Source organism: Salmo trutta, chromosome 40 (genome assembly GCF_901001165.1).
Source record: "Salmo trutta chromosome 40, fSalTru1.1, whole genome shotgun sequence".
Lineage (NCBI taxonomy): Eukaryota > Metazoa > Chordata > Actinopteri > Salmoniformes > Salmonidae > Salmo > Salmo trutta.
In genome coordinates this window covers 19,085,830-19,104,231 of record NC_042996.1, presented here as the reverse complement: position 1 = coordinate 19,104,231, position 18,402 = coordinate 19,085,830, and the positions used below count along the sequence as shown (strand labels likewise).

At 44.8% G+C, this 18,402-nt stretch overlaps 1 protein-coding gene across 3 annotated transcripts in view; it reads right to left on the bottom strand.

Annotated features, from left to right (window-relative positions):
- Positions 1-10,193, bottom strand: part of LOC115180333 (diacylglycerol kinase iota) — a 51,577-nt gene extending 41,384 nt beyond the window's left edge. For 2 of the 3 annotated variants that reach the window (XM_029742343.1, XM_029742344.1), the window contains exon 1: positions 9,542-10,192. In XM_029742343.1, coding sequence (XP_029598203.1) covers positions 9,542-9,774 — 233 coding nt within the window. In that variant the 5' untranslated portion in view covers positions 9,775-10,192. Of the gene's footprint in view, positions 1-9,541 lie in introns of all 3 variants that reach the window. The other variant, XM_029742345.1, reaches the window with a different exon arrangement.
- Between the last annotated feature and the right edge of the window lie 8,209 nt (positions 10,194-18,402).

Genomic DNA, 18,402 nt, shown 5'->3' with positions numbered 1-18,402 from the left:
CCGTTCTTCTCTCGTTTCTCCCTCTATTTCTCTCTCTCTGTTCTTCTCTCGTTCTCCCTCTATTTCTCTCTCTCTGTTCTTCTCTCGTTCTCCCTCTATTTCTCTCTCTCCGTTCTTCTCTCGTTCTCCCGCATTCTCTCTTTCACACGGGGTCGTGACACCTCAGTAATAACCCAGTGTGCGTATGCGTGTGCGTGTGCGTGTGCGTGTGCGTGTGTGTGTGTGCGTGTGTGTGACTGTATGCACGTGTGAATGTTTCTGCGTGTACAGTACTGCGGGGGAAGTATCTGAAGCATACTGCTCTCCATGTATTCGAGAGAGCTCGAGATTAGACCGACCAGAAGAAGACAAGGACTGAACCATCATGTCAGAATATAATACCAGCATTTATCTCTTTCATACAAAGTCACTCGTGTCAAAGGTGCAATCTGTCGTATTGTTTCTGGTACAAAACATTGACCCAGGTGGGACTGAAGGGAAAACTGAGCAAGGTTAACTGAGGCTGGAATACGTCTGGAATAATGTTGAAATAGGGTTAGAATGAGGTCGTAACAACATTGTATTACAGTTTAAACAAGAGTTAGATTGTATTAACGTTGTAATAGGGTTAGGCAACGGTTATAATAAGGTTAGAGTTGAGTAGGAATAACGTTGGAATAGGATTAGACAGAGGTTAGGCTTGCTGCTGAGGGAGTGGTGTCTCCTGGCTTCTGTCTCACTCTCATCTCCTCACTGGCTAATAGAATCAATGATTGACTAAATGAGGCTCTGCTACCCAGAGCAATCGGTCCACGCTGGAACAGAGCAGGGCAAACACACACAAGACCTCCCAGACCACAGCTGGAGAGCCAGGGACCTTCTAGATTTACTGAGATCTCCAAACAACTGTTCTGTGTATTGTGTACAACTGTTCTGTGTATTGTGTGCTGTGTGCTGTGTGTGTGTGTGTGTGTGTGTGTGTGTGTGTGTGTGTGTGTGTGTGTGTGTGTGTGTGTGTGTGTGTGTGTGTGTGTGTGTGTGTGTGTGTGTGTGTGTGTGTGTGTGTGTGTGTGTGTGTGTGTGTGCAGAGAACATTCACAGAAGCTTACATGCATCAAGACTATTGCAATTAACTCCCACACCTGTCTGGATGCTAGAACCACAGCCAGGCATTTCATTCTGCTTTTGTGTGCGTGTGTGTGTGTGTGTGTGTGGTGTGTGTGTGTGTGTGTGTGTGTGTGTGTGTGTGTGTGTGTGTGTGTGTGTGTGTGTGTGTGTGCGTGCGTGCGTGTGTGTGTGTGTGTGTGACTGGTAGGATTACAGAACACTGCTAGTCCCTCAGCACTCAGAGAGATGATTCTCCATTCAGAGCTAATGCCTTGCTTGCTCGCACACACACACACACACACACACACACTGCTCACACGTAAACCCTGACACATTGGCAGATCATGCACTAGGATGAGGATGTGAGAGGATGTGAGAGGTGTGTATCCACTCCTTTCCCCTCTCTACCTCCCTCTCTCCATTCTCTCTCCTCTCCCTCTCTTTCTCTCTGCCTCCCTCTCTCCATTCTCTCTCCTCTCCCTCTCTTTCTCTCTGCCTCCCTCTCTCCATTCTCTCTCCTCTCCCTCTCTTTCTCTCTGCCTCCCTCTCTCCATTCTCTCTCCTCTCCCTCTCTTTCTCTCTGCCTCCCTCTCTCCATTCTCTCTCCTCTCCCTCTCTTTCTCTCTACCTCCCTCTCTCCCTTCTCTCTCCTCTCCCTCTCTTTCTCTCTGCCTCCCTCTCTCCCTTCTCTCTCCTCTCCCTCTCTTTCTCTCTGCCTCCCTCTCTCCCTTCTCTCTCTTTTCGCTCTCCCTCTCTCAGCCAGACGTGCGTGTCACAGTGATGAAGTCACTCTCAGCTCAGTGGGGCTGTCTGTGGCAGCGCCAGATGGACTGGACAGCACCGGGCGAGAGAGAGAGGGGGGGGGGTTATTTGTCTATGCAGAGAGCTCTGACAGAAAAACAGCAGGTTTAACAGGCACACACCACACCTGTTCCTGTCCAGCCATCCACTCTGGGGCCAAGTGAATCCTGCTGAAGCTGGGGGCTGTAGTAGGGCCCCTCCGCCTGGTCTGCAGGGCTGGTCTGCAGGGCTGGTCTGCAGGGCTGGTCTGCAGGGCTGGTCTGCAGGGCTGGTCTGCAGGGCTGGTCTGCAGGGCTGGTCTGCAGGGCTGGTCTGCAGGGCTGGTCTGCAGGGCTGGTCTGCAGGGCTGGTCTGCAGGGCTGGTCTGCAGGGCTGGTCTGCAGGGCTGGTCTGCAGGGCTGGTCTGCCTGGTGCTGGGTGATGTGAGAGGGGCAGGGCAGGAGCCAGGCAGCAGGAAAAGCCTCTTACAGCCAGTCAGACACCAAATAAGGAGAGACTGACTCCACGCAGCCTGAACATCCAATCCCCTTAATGCCTCATCACACTGCATTATGGGAGAAAAACACCAGCCCCAACCTCAGCGCTGCTCTTCTCTGGAAAATGCCAGGAGACAGAGATGCCTTTTAAAGGAATAATCTGTCCTCTACTCCTAAAACAGACATCAGCCCGTTCCTCTCCTCACCACACAGATTAAGACTGACGGTTACCTACGGTTACCTACGCACGTATTATCACACACTGTTTATGTGTCTGACCTGCCCCACAGACCTGCTCCCATCAAATAAAACACTGGCATGCACACACACACACACACACACACACACACACACACACACACACACACACACACACACACACACACACACACACACCCCTCACACATATCTTAGTGTCAGACAACCAGGACAGGGTATTACAACCCACAAGGAGGAGGATGTGTCACACTAATATTGTCCTAGTGTGTGTGTGTGTGTGTATGTGTGTGTGTGTGTGTGTGTGTGTGTGTGTGTGTGTGGTGTGGTGTGTGTGTGTGTGTGTGTGTGTGTGTGTGTGTGTGTGTGTGTGTGTGTGTGTGTGTGTGTGCGTGCGTGCGATTCACAGATTCATGATTAAAACCCCTACACACACACACAGCCCCCAACCGTCCCACACATGCAGCTCAAACACACACCACTCCAAAGCCTTCGCCACATTCACCGGCTGCCAAAACTCCAGAAACTCAGCGGCTGTCCACCTCCTCGCACCAAACCAAAGCGCAGAGAATGATCGACGACTCCTCTCCCTTCGTAATCAAAGGGTTTATTTAAAGGGGTCATCCCCCGGGCCCTGACCTTTGAGCCCCCGTTTGTCTGTCTTGTCCGTCTGGTTGCTCCCTATGCCCTCTGCCTGCTTGAGAAATACACGGGAAGTCACTGAATGAAGGGACAGAAGAACAGAGAGAGAGAGAGAGAGAGAGAGAGAGAGAGAGAGAGGAGGGAGGGGACGAGGGGGATCATTGAAACAGGCCAGATAGAAGCAGACAGTTGTAAGCCCTCTCTCTGCCTCAGAGACATCCCGTTCAGTGAGTTATCATTATGTATTCATCTGTATAAAACGATGGCGTCAGCGGCACGCTGTCTCTGCGGCACATGAATAAGTTAGAGAGGAAACGGAGGGGATGTACTTCCTCCCTGCTGTACAGCCCAGAGAGAGACGAGAGAGAGAGAGAGAGAGAGAGAGAGAGGTTGTAAGTCAGCCTTGAATAAGTCAGCCTTGAATAATGACAACATTCTGTCTTGTATTTCCCATAGACAACCACTACCAGGCCCAGGCTCTTCCCAAGGACATCCAACCACTACCAGGCCCAGGCTCTTCCCAAGGACCCAACCACTACCAGGCCCAGGCTCTTCCCAAGGACATCCAACCACTACCAGGCCCAGGCTCTTCCCAAGGACCCAACCACTACCAGGCCCAGGCTCTTCCCAAGGACATCCAACCACTACCAGGCCCAGGCTCTTCCCAAGGACCCAACCACTACCAGGCCCAGGCTCTTCCCAAGGACCCAACCACTACCAGGCCCAGGCTCTTCCCAAGGACATCCAACCACTACCAGGCCCAGGCTCTTCCCAAGAACATCCAACCACTACCAGGCCCAGGCTCTTCCCAAGAACATCCAACCACTACCAGGCCCAGGCTCTTCCCAAGAACTTCCAACCACTACCAGGCCCAGGCTCTTCCCAAGGACATCCAACCACTACCAGGCCCAGTGGAAAGTTAAAGCTAGAATCCTTAGTTGCTATATCCATTTTTGGACTTCTAAATTAATGATATATACCCATCATTCTTGAAGACTATAACCTATAAAGGCCTCACGAGCTTAGCTCAACCGTCGTACTCCATTAGGACCCAAAACATAAGCTTGTAAACAACGTAAATGTAAACAAACACTGTATGTTTTTTAGCAACACAGGAGGACGCTTTGTTATTGTTCCAGATAAGGATAAGGTTTTGTCGGCAGCTCAGTTGATATGCAGTATGAAGCTGTAGAGGTACAGTAGGCCTAGATCTGCCTGTAGGCTACGTCCTCCCTCCTCCGTTCTCTCTCTCCACCTTTTGAAAAAAAGGTCAAAGGTAAACGAGGAGAGGTGACGTGGAGAGTGAGCGTGGACGGAAAATGCGCTCGCATGAAATGAGACGCTCCTTCTCCACTCGCGTGTCACCAGGCAGATGACGTTTACAGGGGCGGATCCCCAAATAAATGTGTAAAGCGATCCAAATAAATGAAGTAAGTTGAGCAAGACAAGATAAAAGGATGAGCAGCATGTGGTTTTTTAAAACGTGTTCCATGATTTTCTCCTCCGACAATGCGACATCTGATTCAAACGGAGTGGGGCAGATATCAAAACTCTTCCTGGTAGGATACACGTGTGCTTCCTCGCCAAAACGAGGCCATAACGGAGGGGAGGGCCATCTTCCGTTCGCCTACGAACGAATTGACGCACTCCTCGGCCACTCGACCACTTATCAGTTTCCCGGGTCACGGAGCAGAGAGGACGAAGGAGAGAAAACGGGGGATGGTCTTTTGCCCAAACAAGAAAAGGTCTATGACCCTCTTTCAATCAGAGTTTGTCAGGAACAGAACCCATTAATATGCACGTTGAACTGTCCACCGGTTTCGGTCGGGAGGATGAGAAAATGTATCATCTGAGCAACTCTACAATTAGGACTCTGATCAGCTGTTGAAAAAAGTCTCTTTCTGAAGCCAAGTCCCAGGCTGAGCGCTCTACTCTCTCACTGTGATAACTGATTAAACCCAGAAAGGCCTCCTGTGGAGTTATACGCCAATATTTAAGTCTGGGTAATGGATGTTGTGGCCTTCTCATGGCAAAGACCTGGTTTAAGTATGGCAAATAGACCTGGCCCAATTCTGGGCCCGGATTTGAGCCGGAACAATTTTGCTGCCAACGTCTGTCTGTTCTGGTCAGTTCAATGCGATCAAGGAACCAAATCCAGAAAGCATCTCAGAGTAGGAGTGCTGATCTAGGATCTGTCCATAAAATCTTATTCATTATGATCTAAAAGGCAAAACTGATCCTAGAACAGCACTCCCGCTCTGAGACGCTTTGTGGATAAGGGCCCAGATCAGAGTTGATGTTATTGCATCTTGTTCCGTTTCTCTCTCTGTGTGGTTGTTCATCTTCTCTCTGTTTGTTGGGTGTCCTGGTTGGGGATGAACACCATCTCTGATTGGGAGATGAAATGAAAACGATTTTATCCCACATGAGAGAGAAAGGCTTTGAACATCCCCCTCTGGGAGATAGGCTACCACACATGCAAACACACTTGCGTACACACACGAATGCGCAAACAGACTTGCGAACACGCATTCACTCACAGACACAGACACACACACACACTGTGCGCTAATTTTCAGAGTTTCTATGGCGGATACATAAGTTAAATTGAGTCAGATTCAGTGAGAGTTAGTTGAAGTGTTGAGTGTGTGAAAGGATAGTTACACAGTATTTCACATAAAGGTGCATGACACAATCATCTATTTACTCTCACACACACACACAGTGGTGTAAAGTACTTAAGTAAAAATACTTTCAAGTACTACATAAGCAGTTTGTTGGGGTATATGTACTTTACTTTACTATTTATATTTTTGACTAAATGAACTTTTACTTCACTACATTCCTAAAGAAAATAATGTACTTTTTACTCCATACATTTTCCCTGACACCCAAAAGTACTCGTTACATTTTGAATGCTTAGCAGGACAGGAAAATGGTCCAATTCACAGACTTATCAAGAGAACATCCCTGGTCATCCCTACTGCCTCTGATCTGATTAAACACACATTTTTTGTTTGTAAATGATGTCTGAGTGTTGGAGTGTTCCCCTGCCTATCCGTAAATACATTAAAAACAAGAAAATGGTGCCATCTGGTTTGCTTAATATAAGGCCTTTTTTTTAGTACGTATACATTTACTTTTGATACTTAAGTATATTTAAAACCAAATACTTTTACTCAAGTAGAATTTTACTGGGTGATTTTCACTTTTACTTGAGTCATTTTCTATGAAGGTATCTTTACTGTTACTCAAGTATGACAATTAGGTTCTTTCTCGACCACTGCACACACACACATGCTGTACACACACACGCTGCACACACACACATACTGTACACACACATACTGTACACACACACGCTGGGTGTCTGAGAGCGGTTTATTTATGCGTAGCAGACAGAGACGTCTCAGAATAGATGAAAGGACCGAGAGCTTTCTGGGAACACAGTCCTGTGTGATCACTCACCCAGTAAGAGTCAGCTCAATGTGGGGATACAACACTCTAATACACTCTCTCTATTCTCACTTTTCTCTTTCTATCTATCTATCTCTCTATCTATCTATCTATGTATCTCTCTCTCTATCTATCTATCTATCTATCTATCTCTCTCTCTATCTATCTATCTATCTCTCTATCTATCTATGTATCTCTCTATCTATCTATCTATCTCTCTATCTATCTCTCTCTCTATCTATCTATCTATCTATCTATCTATCTATCTATCTATGTATCTCTCTATTCTCACTTTTCTCTTTCTATCTATCTATCTATCTCTCTATCTATCTATCTATGTATCTCTCTATCTATCTATCTATCTCTCTATCTATCTCTCTCTCTATCTATCTATCTATCTATCTATGTATCTCTCTATTCTCACTTTTCTCTATCTATCTATCTATCTCTCTATCTATCTATGTATCTCTCTATCTATCTATCTATCTATGTATCTCTCTATTCTCACTTTTCTCTATCTATCTATCTATCTATCTATCTATGTATCTCTCTATTCTCACTTTTCTCTATCTATCTATCTATCTATCTCTCTATCTATCTCTCTCTCTATCTATCTATCTATCTATGTATCTCTCTATTCTCACTTTTCTCTATCTATCTATCTATCTCTCTATCTATCTATGTATCTCTCTATCTATCTATCTATCTATGTATCTCTCTATTCTCACTTTTCTCTATCTATCTATCTATCTATCTATCTATCTATCTATCTATGTATCTCTCTATCTATCTATCTATCTATGTATCTCTCTATTCTCACTTTTCTCTATCTATCTATCTATCTATCTCTCTATCTATCTATGTATCTCTCTATCTATCTATCTATCTATATATCTCTCTATCTCGCTCTCTGTCTGTCTATCTCTCTATCTATCTATCTATCTATCTATCTATCTATCTATCTATCTATCTATCTATCTCTCTATCTCGCTCTCTGTCTGTCTATCTATCTCTCTATCTATCTATCTATGTATCTCTCTATCTATCTCTCTCTCTATCTATCTATCTATCTATCTATCTATCTCTCTATCTATCTCTCTATCTATCTATCTATGTATCTCTCTATCTATCTCTCTCTCTATCTATCTATCTATCTATCTCTCTATCTCGCTCTCTGTCTGTCTGTCTGTCTGTCTGTCTGTCTGTCTGTCTGTCTGTCTGTCTGTAGGAGTCATTGTTTTACACACACACACACACACACACACACACACACACACACACACACACGCACGCACGCACGCACACACACACACACACACACACACACACACACACACACACACACACACACTTAGAGCCTTTGATGTTCAACAGCATAATTTCTCAGGTTTCTATGAATCACACACATAGTCCATGGTGAGCTTGAACTTCAAACAGACACAGGAGCTGCACTTAATCATGATGCATTCATTCACTATGGCTATTACAAACCAGACAGACAGACAGACAGACAGACAGACAGACAGACAGACAGACAGACAGACAGACAGACAGACAGACAGACAGACAGGCAGGCAGGCAGGCAGGCAGGCAGGCAGATAGACAGACAGACAGACAGACTAAAGATGTTAACATCTCTCCACTCACACCAAACGGCAAACAAATCATTAGGCGATATTGATTTGACCTCCAAAGCAGACCGTTTTCCAATACAAGAGGCAGACAGACAGGCAGACACACACACTAGGCTATGCACGATCAGACACACACACACACGCTCCATCTCTCACTAAGTCAGAACGAAAGCTATAGCTTCCTCGGGGTTTTGTTGGTCATTAGCCAATTCCACAACCCCAGAAGCTACCTGTCTCAGCAGGCGATCCGAGCTGGCATTCGGGAGAGTAGCCTGCCCTAAACACACGGCGTGAGAATACATACATCACAGCGACAGAACACACACACACACACACACTGTCTGCAAATCAATAGAGCTAACCCCCTCTCCCCTCCCACACACGACATCACACAGAAAAACGACACTGAAAATACAACAATGCGCACACACACTATGGACACTAGTTCAGAAAGCCGGTGTGCTAAAGCCTATGCTGGTTCAGTCAGAGAACCTGCTCTGATAGTTAACACAATTTAATAATGTAATAGTCTACCATAATAGTAATAATACAGTATTTCAGAGGACCTTAAGTCGAAAATATGTGTGCTGTCAAAATATATATATCTCTCTCTATATATATATTATATATATATAGATGCATTAGAGGTTCTGGGGGGGGCACTGCCCCTGTGACAACAATTTTGGACCCCCTTGTGGCCCCCCTAAATGTGGAGTATGAAATAATTTTTACATAACTAATTTTTGCTATCATTCTTTTTTTACATCTGTTATTAGACAGTGGCAACGATGTTGATTATGAACATGGTCTTTTGCCTGCTAATGCCTGCAATGCAGTGAAGAAAACGATATGACAACAATAACGTCTAATGTAACTGGCCCCAGCTTGGACCCCCCAGTTGAAATGGTCTAGAACCGCCACTGTATAGATGTGTGTGTGTGTGCGTGTGTGCGTGTGTGTGTGTGTGTGTGTGTGTGTGTGTGTGTGTGTGTGTGTGTGTGTGTGTGTGTGTGTGTGTGTGTGTGTGTGTGTGTGTGTGTGAGTGAGTGTTCGATTGTGTTTTTGTCAATGTTTGTCAATAACAAACAACAGCCCAAGTGAATGTAAATGGGAAGAGAATGATCTACAGTCCTCTAATCCCATTTTCCTCTCTGCTGTCTAAATCCTCGTTTTTATCCAAATAACGTCTAGCCTTTATTCCTGAAGGCTAGCCTTTTACCGTTGACTCACCTATACGAAATCTGTTTCCTAAAAGCCAGACCCTTTAATTTCTCCTCCAGCGTCTCCACCTCCATTTCGACGAGGCTATTGAACGTATCGCTGCCCCCCATGGCCTCCTCTTCGCCGCAGCCGGACCCGCTGTCATCGCCGGCCGCTTCCAGCGCGGTCAGTCGGCCGCTGAAGGTCCCGGGGGTGTGCTCCGCCTGGGACGGGCAGGGCTTGGCCAGGGGGTCCATGCTCATGCTGCGGCTGGCACTGGACCCCCTCTCCCCGTCTACTCCGGGAGACAGAGACGTTCTACGGTGGTTATCGCTGGATGACAGTGTCCGTCCTTTTTATGGTCGCGGTTGTTGAAGGGATCCAAAGCAGAGGGGACCTGTGTTCACCGCACCGTCAAGCACGCGCTGGGGATCGCGAACGACTAGTGCGAGCTGACCGTCTGGAAATGGTAGCACGAGCTGTGGCGGCATCAACAAGCGTCAGCTCAACAGAAGCTCACGAGCTGCAGCAGGCAGCATCCATCTCCGGCCCCGACAAGGGCATTGTGGGATACTCCTGCTCCTCCTCACCATGCCTCAGCATCATCACTTTGGTAAAAGTAGGGCAGAGCAGGGGTGGACTGGGACAACAAATCGGCCCTGGCATTTCATCCACACCAGCCCACAGCACCCTGCGCACAGCCAACTCATTTCCCCCTGGTGTCACTGGTGACACGAACTTTGTTGGTGGAACCAGCCCATATTTTGGTCAGCCTAAGTCAATCATAGTCCTTCATTAAGAAGTGCAATACATAGACTACTGAGGTATTTAAAAAAAAAAGTTATTTCATCTAAGCCGTGGAAGCAGGAATGCATGATTCAATATATTTTGATGTGCAACCTAATCTAGTGATTGTCATGAATTTCGAGTTGACAATTAGACTAGTTGCTGTATAAAATGAAGATGACCAGTGTAGCTGTGCGAAAAAAAAGAAGAAAAAAACAATGGCATGGATGGAACTACATTTATTAAACTATAACATTTCGCGATAGTACTTTGAAACACTTATATTATTTATAACACAGAAATCAACTACCCATCCACAGTGTTCTTATAAATCTTTGCCTATCTAGCAATTTTACAATCACTCAAGTTTGGTAGCCTATGCTGTTGGATGCACTTTCTACATTTAATTTACATTTTAGTCATTTAGCAGACGCTCTTATCCAGAGCGACTTACATTTCATTTCATACCTTTTTTTTTTCTTTCGTACTAGCCATGGACGTAGTTGTTCATGCAGTGGTTACAATGTATCACTGATCAAACGTTCTCATAAAGGGTCTGCGGCGAAACCGTAGGAGCAAATGAGTTCGGAACAGGGATAGACATAATTTTTACATGCAAATATGATTGGATACGGCGTTTGATTATTGAAAAATCTGCCTCAATTTAACTTCAGAGTTGCTTTTTTCTTTCTGAGGGCTAATCGGGGACAATTTCAGAGACCGGTCTAGCCGGGGACAGGCCACAAGAATATGGGATTGTCACTAGAAATAAGGAACGACGGGTCACCCTAGTCAAAATAGGACCCCAGAATTTCCCTATTCAAATCAAATCAAACTTTATTTGTCACATGCGCCGAATACAACAAGTGTACAGTCGTGGCCAAAAGTTTTGAGAATGACACAAATATCAAATCAAATCAATCAAAGTTTATTTGTCATGTGCGCAGAATACAACAGGTGTAGACCTTACAGTGAAATGCTTACTTACAGGCTCTAACCAATAGTGCAAAAAAGGTACTAGGTGAACAATAGGTAAGTAAAGAAATAAAACAACAGTATAAAGACAGGCTATATACAGAAGCGAGGCTATAAAAGTAGCGAGGCTACATACAGACACCGGTTAGTCGGGCTGATTGAGGTAGTATGTACATGTAGATATGGTTAAAGTGACTATGCATATATGATGACCAGAGAGTAGCAGTAGTGTAAAAGAGGGGTTGGCGGGTGGTAGGTGTCGGGACACAATGCAGACAGCCCGGTTAGTGTCCTTAGATATTTTTGTCAGATGTTACTATGGAATACTGAAGTATAATTACAAGCATTTCATAAGTGTCAAATGCTTTTATTGACAATTACATGAAGTTGATGCAAAGAGTCAATATTTGCAGTATTGACCCTTCTTTTCAAGGCCTCTGCAATCCGCCCTGGCATGCTGTCAATTAACTTCTGGGCCACATCCTGACTGATGGTGTCACGGCTGTTATAAGGATTGGACCAAAATGCAGCGTCGTAGTTGTTCCACATATTTATTTAAACGTGAAACTGAAATGCACTAACAAAACACTGAAGGGAAAAACAACAAAACGTGACGCAGGAGGAACACACTCACAAAATATAATCACCCACAAACAACATGCAGAAACACCCCTACTAAATATGACCTCCAATTAGAGGCAACGAGGACCAGCTGCCTCCAATTGAAGGTCAACCCAATAAACCCCAACCTAGAAATAGACAAACTAGAACTACAACATAGAAAGAGAAAACATAGAACAAACACAAAAACACCCCCTGTCACGCCCTGACCACTCTACCATAGAAAATAACAACTATTATTGGTCAGGACGTGACAGATGGCAGCCAAACTGTTCCTGGATGGTTGCGAGAAGTTGCTCTCGGAGGATGTGTTGGTACCATTCTTAATTCATGGCTGTGTTCTTAGGCAAAATTGTGAGTGAGCCCACTCCCTTGGCTGAGAAGCAACCCCACACATGAATGGTCTCAGAATGCTTTACTGTTGACATGACACAGGACTGATGGTAGCGCCCACCTTGTCTTCTCCGGACAAGCTTTTTTCCGGATGCCCCAAACAATCGGAAAGGAGATTTATCAGAGAAAATGACTTTACCCCAGTCCTCAGCAGTCAAATCCCTGTACCTTTTGCAGAATATCAGTCTGTCCCTGATGTTTTTCCTGGAGAGAAGTGGCTTCTTTGCTGCCCTTCTTGACACCAGGCCATCCTCCAAAAGTCTTTGCCTCACTGTGCGTGCAGATGCACTCCCACCTGCCTGCTGCCATTCCTGAGCAAGCTCTGTACTGGTGGTGCCCCGATCCCGCAGCTGAATCAACTTTAGGAGACGGTCCTGGCACTTGCTGGACTTTCTTGGGTGCCCTGAAGCCTTCTTCACAACAATTGAACCGCTCTCCTTGAAGGTCTTGATGTCCCGTGTTTGCTTCCAACTGAGCCAACTGTCCTGTGTGGCTCAGTTGGAAGAGCATGGTGTTTGCAATGCCAGGGTTGTGGATTCGATTCCCACGGGGGACCAGTATGGAGAGAAAAATGTATGAAATGTATGCATTCACTACTGTAAGTCGCTCTGGATAAGAGCGTCTGCTAAATGATGTAAATGTAAAATGTAAAAATTCGATAAATGGTTGATTTAGGTGCAATCTTACTAGCAGTAATATCCTTGCCTGTGATGCACTTTTTGTGCAAAGCAATGATGACGGCATGTGTTTCCTTGCAGGTAACCATGGTTGACAGAGGAAGAACAATGATTCCAAGCACCACCCTCCTTTTGACGCTTCCAGTCTGTTATTTGAACTCAATCAGCATGACAGAGTGATCTCCAGCCTTGTCCTCCTCAACACGCATACCTGTGTTAACGAGAAAATCACTGACATGATGTTAGTTGGTCCTTTTGTGGCAGGGCTGAAATGCAGTGGAAATGTTTTTAGGGGATTCAGTTCATTTGCATGGCAAAGAGGGACTTTGCAATTAATTGCAATTCATCTGATCACTCTTCATAACATTCTGGAGTATATGCAAATTGCAATCATACAAACTGAGGCAGCAGACTTTGTGAAAATGTATATTTGTGTCATTCTCAAACCTTTTGGCCACGACTGTAGACTTTACCCTGAAATGCTTACTTACAAGCCCTTAACCAACAGTGCAGTTCAAGAAGTTTTAAGAAAATATTTACCAAACAAAGTAAAAAATTATAAAAGTAACACAATAAAATAACAATGACGAGGCTATATACAGGGGGTCCCGGTACCGAGTCAGTGTGCGGAGGTACAGGTTAGTTCAGGTCATTTGTACATGTAGATAGGGGTGAAGTGACTATGCATAGATTATAAACAGCGAGTAGCGGCAGTGTACAAAACAGGGGGGGTGTCAATGTAAATAGTCCGGCGGCCATTTGATTAATTGTTCAGCAGTCTGATGGTTTGGGGGTAGTGATGTGCTGGGCCATACGCATTACCCTCTGTAGAGCCTTGCGGTCAGATGCCGAGCAGTTGCCATACCAGGCGGTGAAGAAACCGGTCAGGATGCTCTTGATGATGCCGCTGTAGAACTTTTTGAGGATCTGGGGACCCATGCCAAATCTTTTCAGTCTCCTGAGGGGGAAAATGTTTTGTCATACCCTCTTCACGACTGTCTTGGTGTGTTTGGACCATGATAGTTCATTGGTGGGGTGGACACCAAGGAACTTGAAACTCTCGACCCGCTCCACTACAGCCCGTCGATGTTAATGGGGGCCTGTTCGGCCCGCCTTTTCCGGTAGTCCACGATCAGCTCCTTTGTCTTGCTCACATTAAGGGAGAGGTTGTTGTCCTGGCACCACACTGCCAGTTCTCTGACCTCCTCCCTATAGACTGTCTCATCGTTGTCTGTGATCAGGCCTACCACTGTTGTGTCGTCAGAAAACTTAATGAGGGTGTTGGAGTCCTGTTTGGCCATGCAGTCGTGGGTGAACAGGGAGTACAGGAGGGAACTAAGTACACACCCCTGAGGGCCCCAGTGTTGAGGATCAGCGTGGCAGATGTGTTGTTACCTACCTTTACCACCTGGGGGCGGCCCGTCAGGAAGTCCATGTTCCAGTTGCAGAGGGAGGTGTTTAGTCCCAGGGTGCTTAGCTTAGTGATGAGCTTCGTGGGCACTATGGTATTGAACGTGAGCTGTAGTCAATGAACAGCGTTCTCACATAAGTGTTCCTTTTGTCCAGGTGGGAAAGGGCAGTGTGGAGTGCGATTGAGATTGCGTCATCTGTGGATCTGTTGGGGCGGTATGCAAATTGGAGTGGGTCTAGGGCAGGTATTCCCAAACAGGATTTTTTTTAAAACACATTTTCAAATAGTAGATTTATGTTTTCCAACAAGGTTATACATTTAGGTGAGGTTTTTTTCTCGCCTGAGTAGCCTCGTTTCACTGCCAAACATAAAATTAAACCATCTAGTGTTCTGCAAAGTAACAACACAATGTCAAATAATTAACATCCATTCACCTTAACCGTTACTCTCTCATGGGAAACCTTCACTCTTGCGCAGACATTTAGAAACCAAACCTGATCATTTGAAAAATAAGCCACGGGAGTTTTTTGAGCAAGAATAAAGACAACTTTCGAGTAATAAGACATGTATAAAAGCAACAGATACCATTAATAAGAAGGGGCTAGAAGTGTCTTATATGGTGAGCTACCGAGTAGTTAGGACAGGCAAGCCCCATACTATTGTGGAGGACTTAATTCTTCCTGCTGCCGCGGATATGGCTGGGACAATGCTGGGGGAAAAGGCCCAAAAAACTATACAGACAATGCCTTCATCAAACAACACTGTTTCACGATGCATCAGTTACATGGCAGGAGATGTTTTGAACCAATTACTGCTTCGCATACAAGCCAGTGAATTATATGTGTTACAGCTGGATAAGTCAACAGACGTGGCGGGTGTGAGAGAAATTACAAGATTATGTTATAATACTTTTATTGCATCAAATGGTTGTTTTATGCAACAGAATAGAAGAAGGTTCTTATACTGTAACTCTATTGTGTCTGTGTGAACTGAAAGTGGGCTTCTGGGAGATTTAACACTGACAGGAGATTTACGATGTCTTTTGGGTGATAAAACCTACAGAGACCACATTCCAGAGCATGAGTTAATGTTTCTGTTCTATAAGGTACCAGGGAGAGATGACTCCAGGGCCAGACCCTGGTATTTACACAATGAGAACAGTTTTTTACAGCAGCTACTGTCTACTGTGAATTATAAGTATCTTTCATACAAATCTTAACCTTGTGACTCATTCCATACATCTGTTGTTTGTCATGTAGACTGAAGGGGGTGTATCTGGGCTATAAAAGACCTTTGTACTTTTGTCTCGGGGCTCTCAACGAATCATCTGAGGATGATTCGTCGACCAGCCATCATTATCGTAGAGCACTCAATCGATTCACTTTATATGTGTGTGTTGACTTGACCTGCTCCATTATTATCAATACGTGAATAAAGATTCAGTTTAAGTATAACTCTGACTTGTGTGATAAGTTTGTCTCTCCTCATTTGATAGTAAGGAAATTAACCACCACACAGGCCTGGTACAGCTCCTGGTAAGTCATTTACGTTTATGGGGGGGTCAATTAAGGAAGACATTCCCTTCTGCAAACCAGGACAACATCAAACCAGTACTATGTTTAAAGTACTGGACAGCTTTGTGACATCAAATGGACTTTGGTGGTCAAGATGTGTATCTGTACTGATGGAGCAAAAGCCATGACGGAGACATAGTGGAGTGGTAACGCACGTGCAAGCAGTTGCTCCCGACTTCACTTGGGTACACTGCAGCATCCTCCGAGAGGCTCTTGCTGCCAAGGGAATGCCTGACAGATTGAAAAACGTTTTGGACACTACAGTGAAAAAGGTTAACCTTGTTAAAGCAAGGCCCCTAAACTCTCGTGTATTTTCTGCATTATGCAATGATATGGGCAGCGACCATGTAATGCTTTTACAACATACAGAAGTGCGCTGGATATCAAGGGGCAAAGTATTGACACGTTTTTTTTAATTGAGAGACAAGCTTAAAGTTTTCTTTACTGACCATAATTTTCACTTGTCTGACCGCTTGCATGATGATGAGTATCTCACACCTGGCCTATCTGGGTGATGTTTTTTCTCGCCTGAATGATCTGAATCTAGGATTACAGGGACTCTCTGCAACTATTTCAATGTGTGGGATAAAATTGAGGCTATGATTAAGAAGTTGGAGCTCTTCTCTGTCTGCATTAACAAGGACAACACACAGGTCTTTCCATCATTGTATGATTTTTTGAGTGCAAATTAACTCAAGCTTACGGACAATGTCAAATGTGATATAGCGAAGCACCTGAGTGAGCTGTGTGCACAATTACGCAGGTACTTTCCCAAAACGGATGACACAAACAACTGGATTCGTTATCCCTTTCATGCCCTGCCTCCAGTCCACTTACCGATATCTGAACAAGAGAGACTCATCGAAATTGCAACAAGCGGTTCTGTGAAAATTTAATTTAATCAGAAGCCACTGCCAGATTTCTGGATAAGGCTGCGCTCAGAGTTTCTTGCCTTGGAAAATCACACTGTTAAGACAGTGATGCCCTTTGCAACCACGTACCTACGAGAGAGTGGATTCTCGGCCCTCACTAGCATGAAAACTAAATACAGGCACAGACTGTGTGTGGATAATGATTTAAGACTGAGACTCTCTCCAATACAACCCAACATTGCAGTGTTATGTGCATCCTTTCAAGCACACCCTTCTCTTTGTCACTTACCACGAGCCAGATTGTGACAAAAACTCACACTCTTTCTTATGTTTAATAAATGCATCGTATAGTGTGTGTGTGTGTGGCAGGCTTACAATGATGGCAAAAAACAACATTTGAGAGTGTGCTGACCCTGATGCTAGAGGGGGTATGCAGCTGGAGGTTGAATGTTTGAAGGGGTACGGGACTATAAAACGTTTGGGAACCACTGGTCTAGGGTATCCAGGAGGATGCTGTTGATGTGAGCCAGCCTGTTGATAGTTGGCCTTATAGAGTTGGTTGAGTGCCATCTTAGTGCCAGCATCGGTCTGTGGTGGTAAATAGACGGCTACGAGTAATATACTGTAGATGAGAACTCTCTTGGTAGATAGTGTGGTCTACAGCTTACCATAAGGTACTCTACCTTATGGTACATACATCTTTATGTGAACTAACTCATATCATAGGATAATTCATTTGGGGTTCAAAACCTGAGGAAGTGGAAACGAAACACATTAATTAGATCGCTAACTCTAATACACACTGCTAGTTGCCATGTATTCATCCAAAGGTACATTTTATTTCCTACCCATGAGACCTACAGGCTTTGCTCTCGCAATATCTGCTGCGCATTTCACCATGTCAAAATAGTATCTATTGAGCTGACTATTGAGAGTTGATAAATAAAATTCTACCTACAGAAAGCTGAGACCCTCCTCTCTTTGTCAGAGCCAAAGGGATGAAGCTTCCAAAGCTGTGTTTTTCCCACAATTGGATTCTTAAATGTTATACAATCAGAATGCATTTGTCTTTCGAGCTGATGGGGGGGGGGACAGGAGAGTGGCTCGCTCACCACAACAGAAGGCCCAAGCAAGGACACAGACACAGTGGCAGGACAGACACTTTCATTACAAGAAGCATGAGGTTAATACACTTTACTGTTCGAGCAAATCATGGTTTTAGCCACCACAAATTTGTTTTGAGTGAGGTGGCAATGAACAATGTGCTCGTTCTACATTCATAGACACCCTTTTCGTTTTCTTACGAGCCATGATCTTGGCCGTTGCCCACTGATCAGCCAAACCCGTATTATAGATTAGTGTACCAGAGAAATTGCATTTTTATAATGGCACATGGGTCGCTGGCCATGTCACCTTGCTCATTGTTTAATTTTTATGCTTAAAAAATACTTTCTGGACAGAATTGACAGTTGCATCATTATAACCCACTATGGGAATGAATAATGGAAAGGATGCTTTTGCGTTTATAGCAAATCTGTCTGTTTTTTCGTTTTTCTGTAAAACGCAGTTATTATCCAACCTC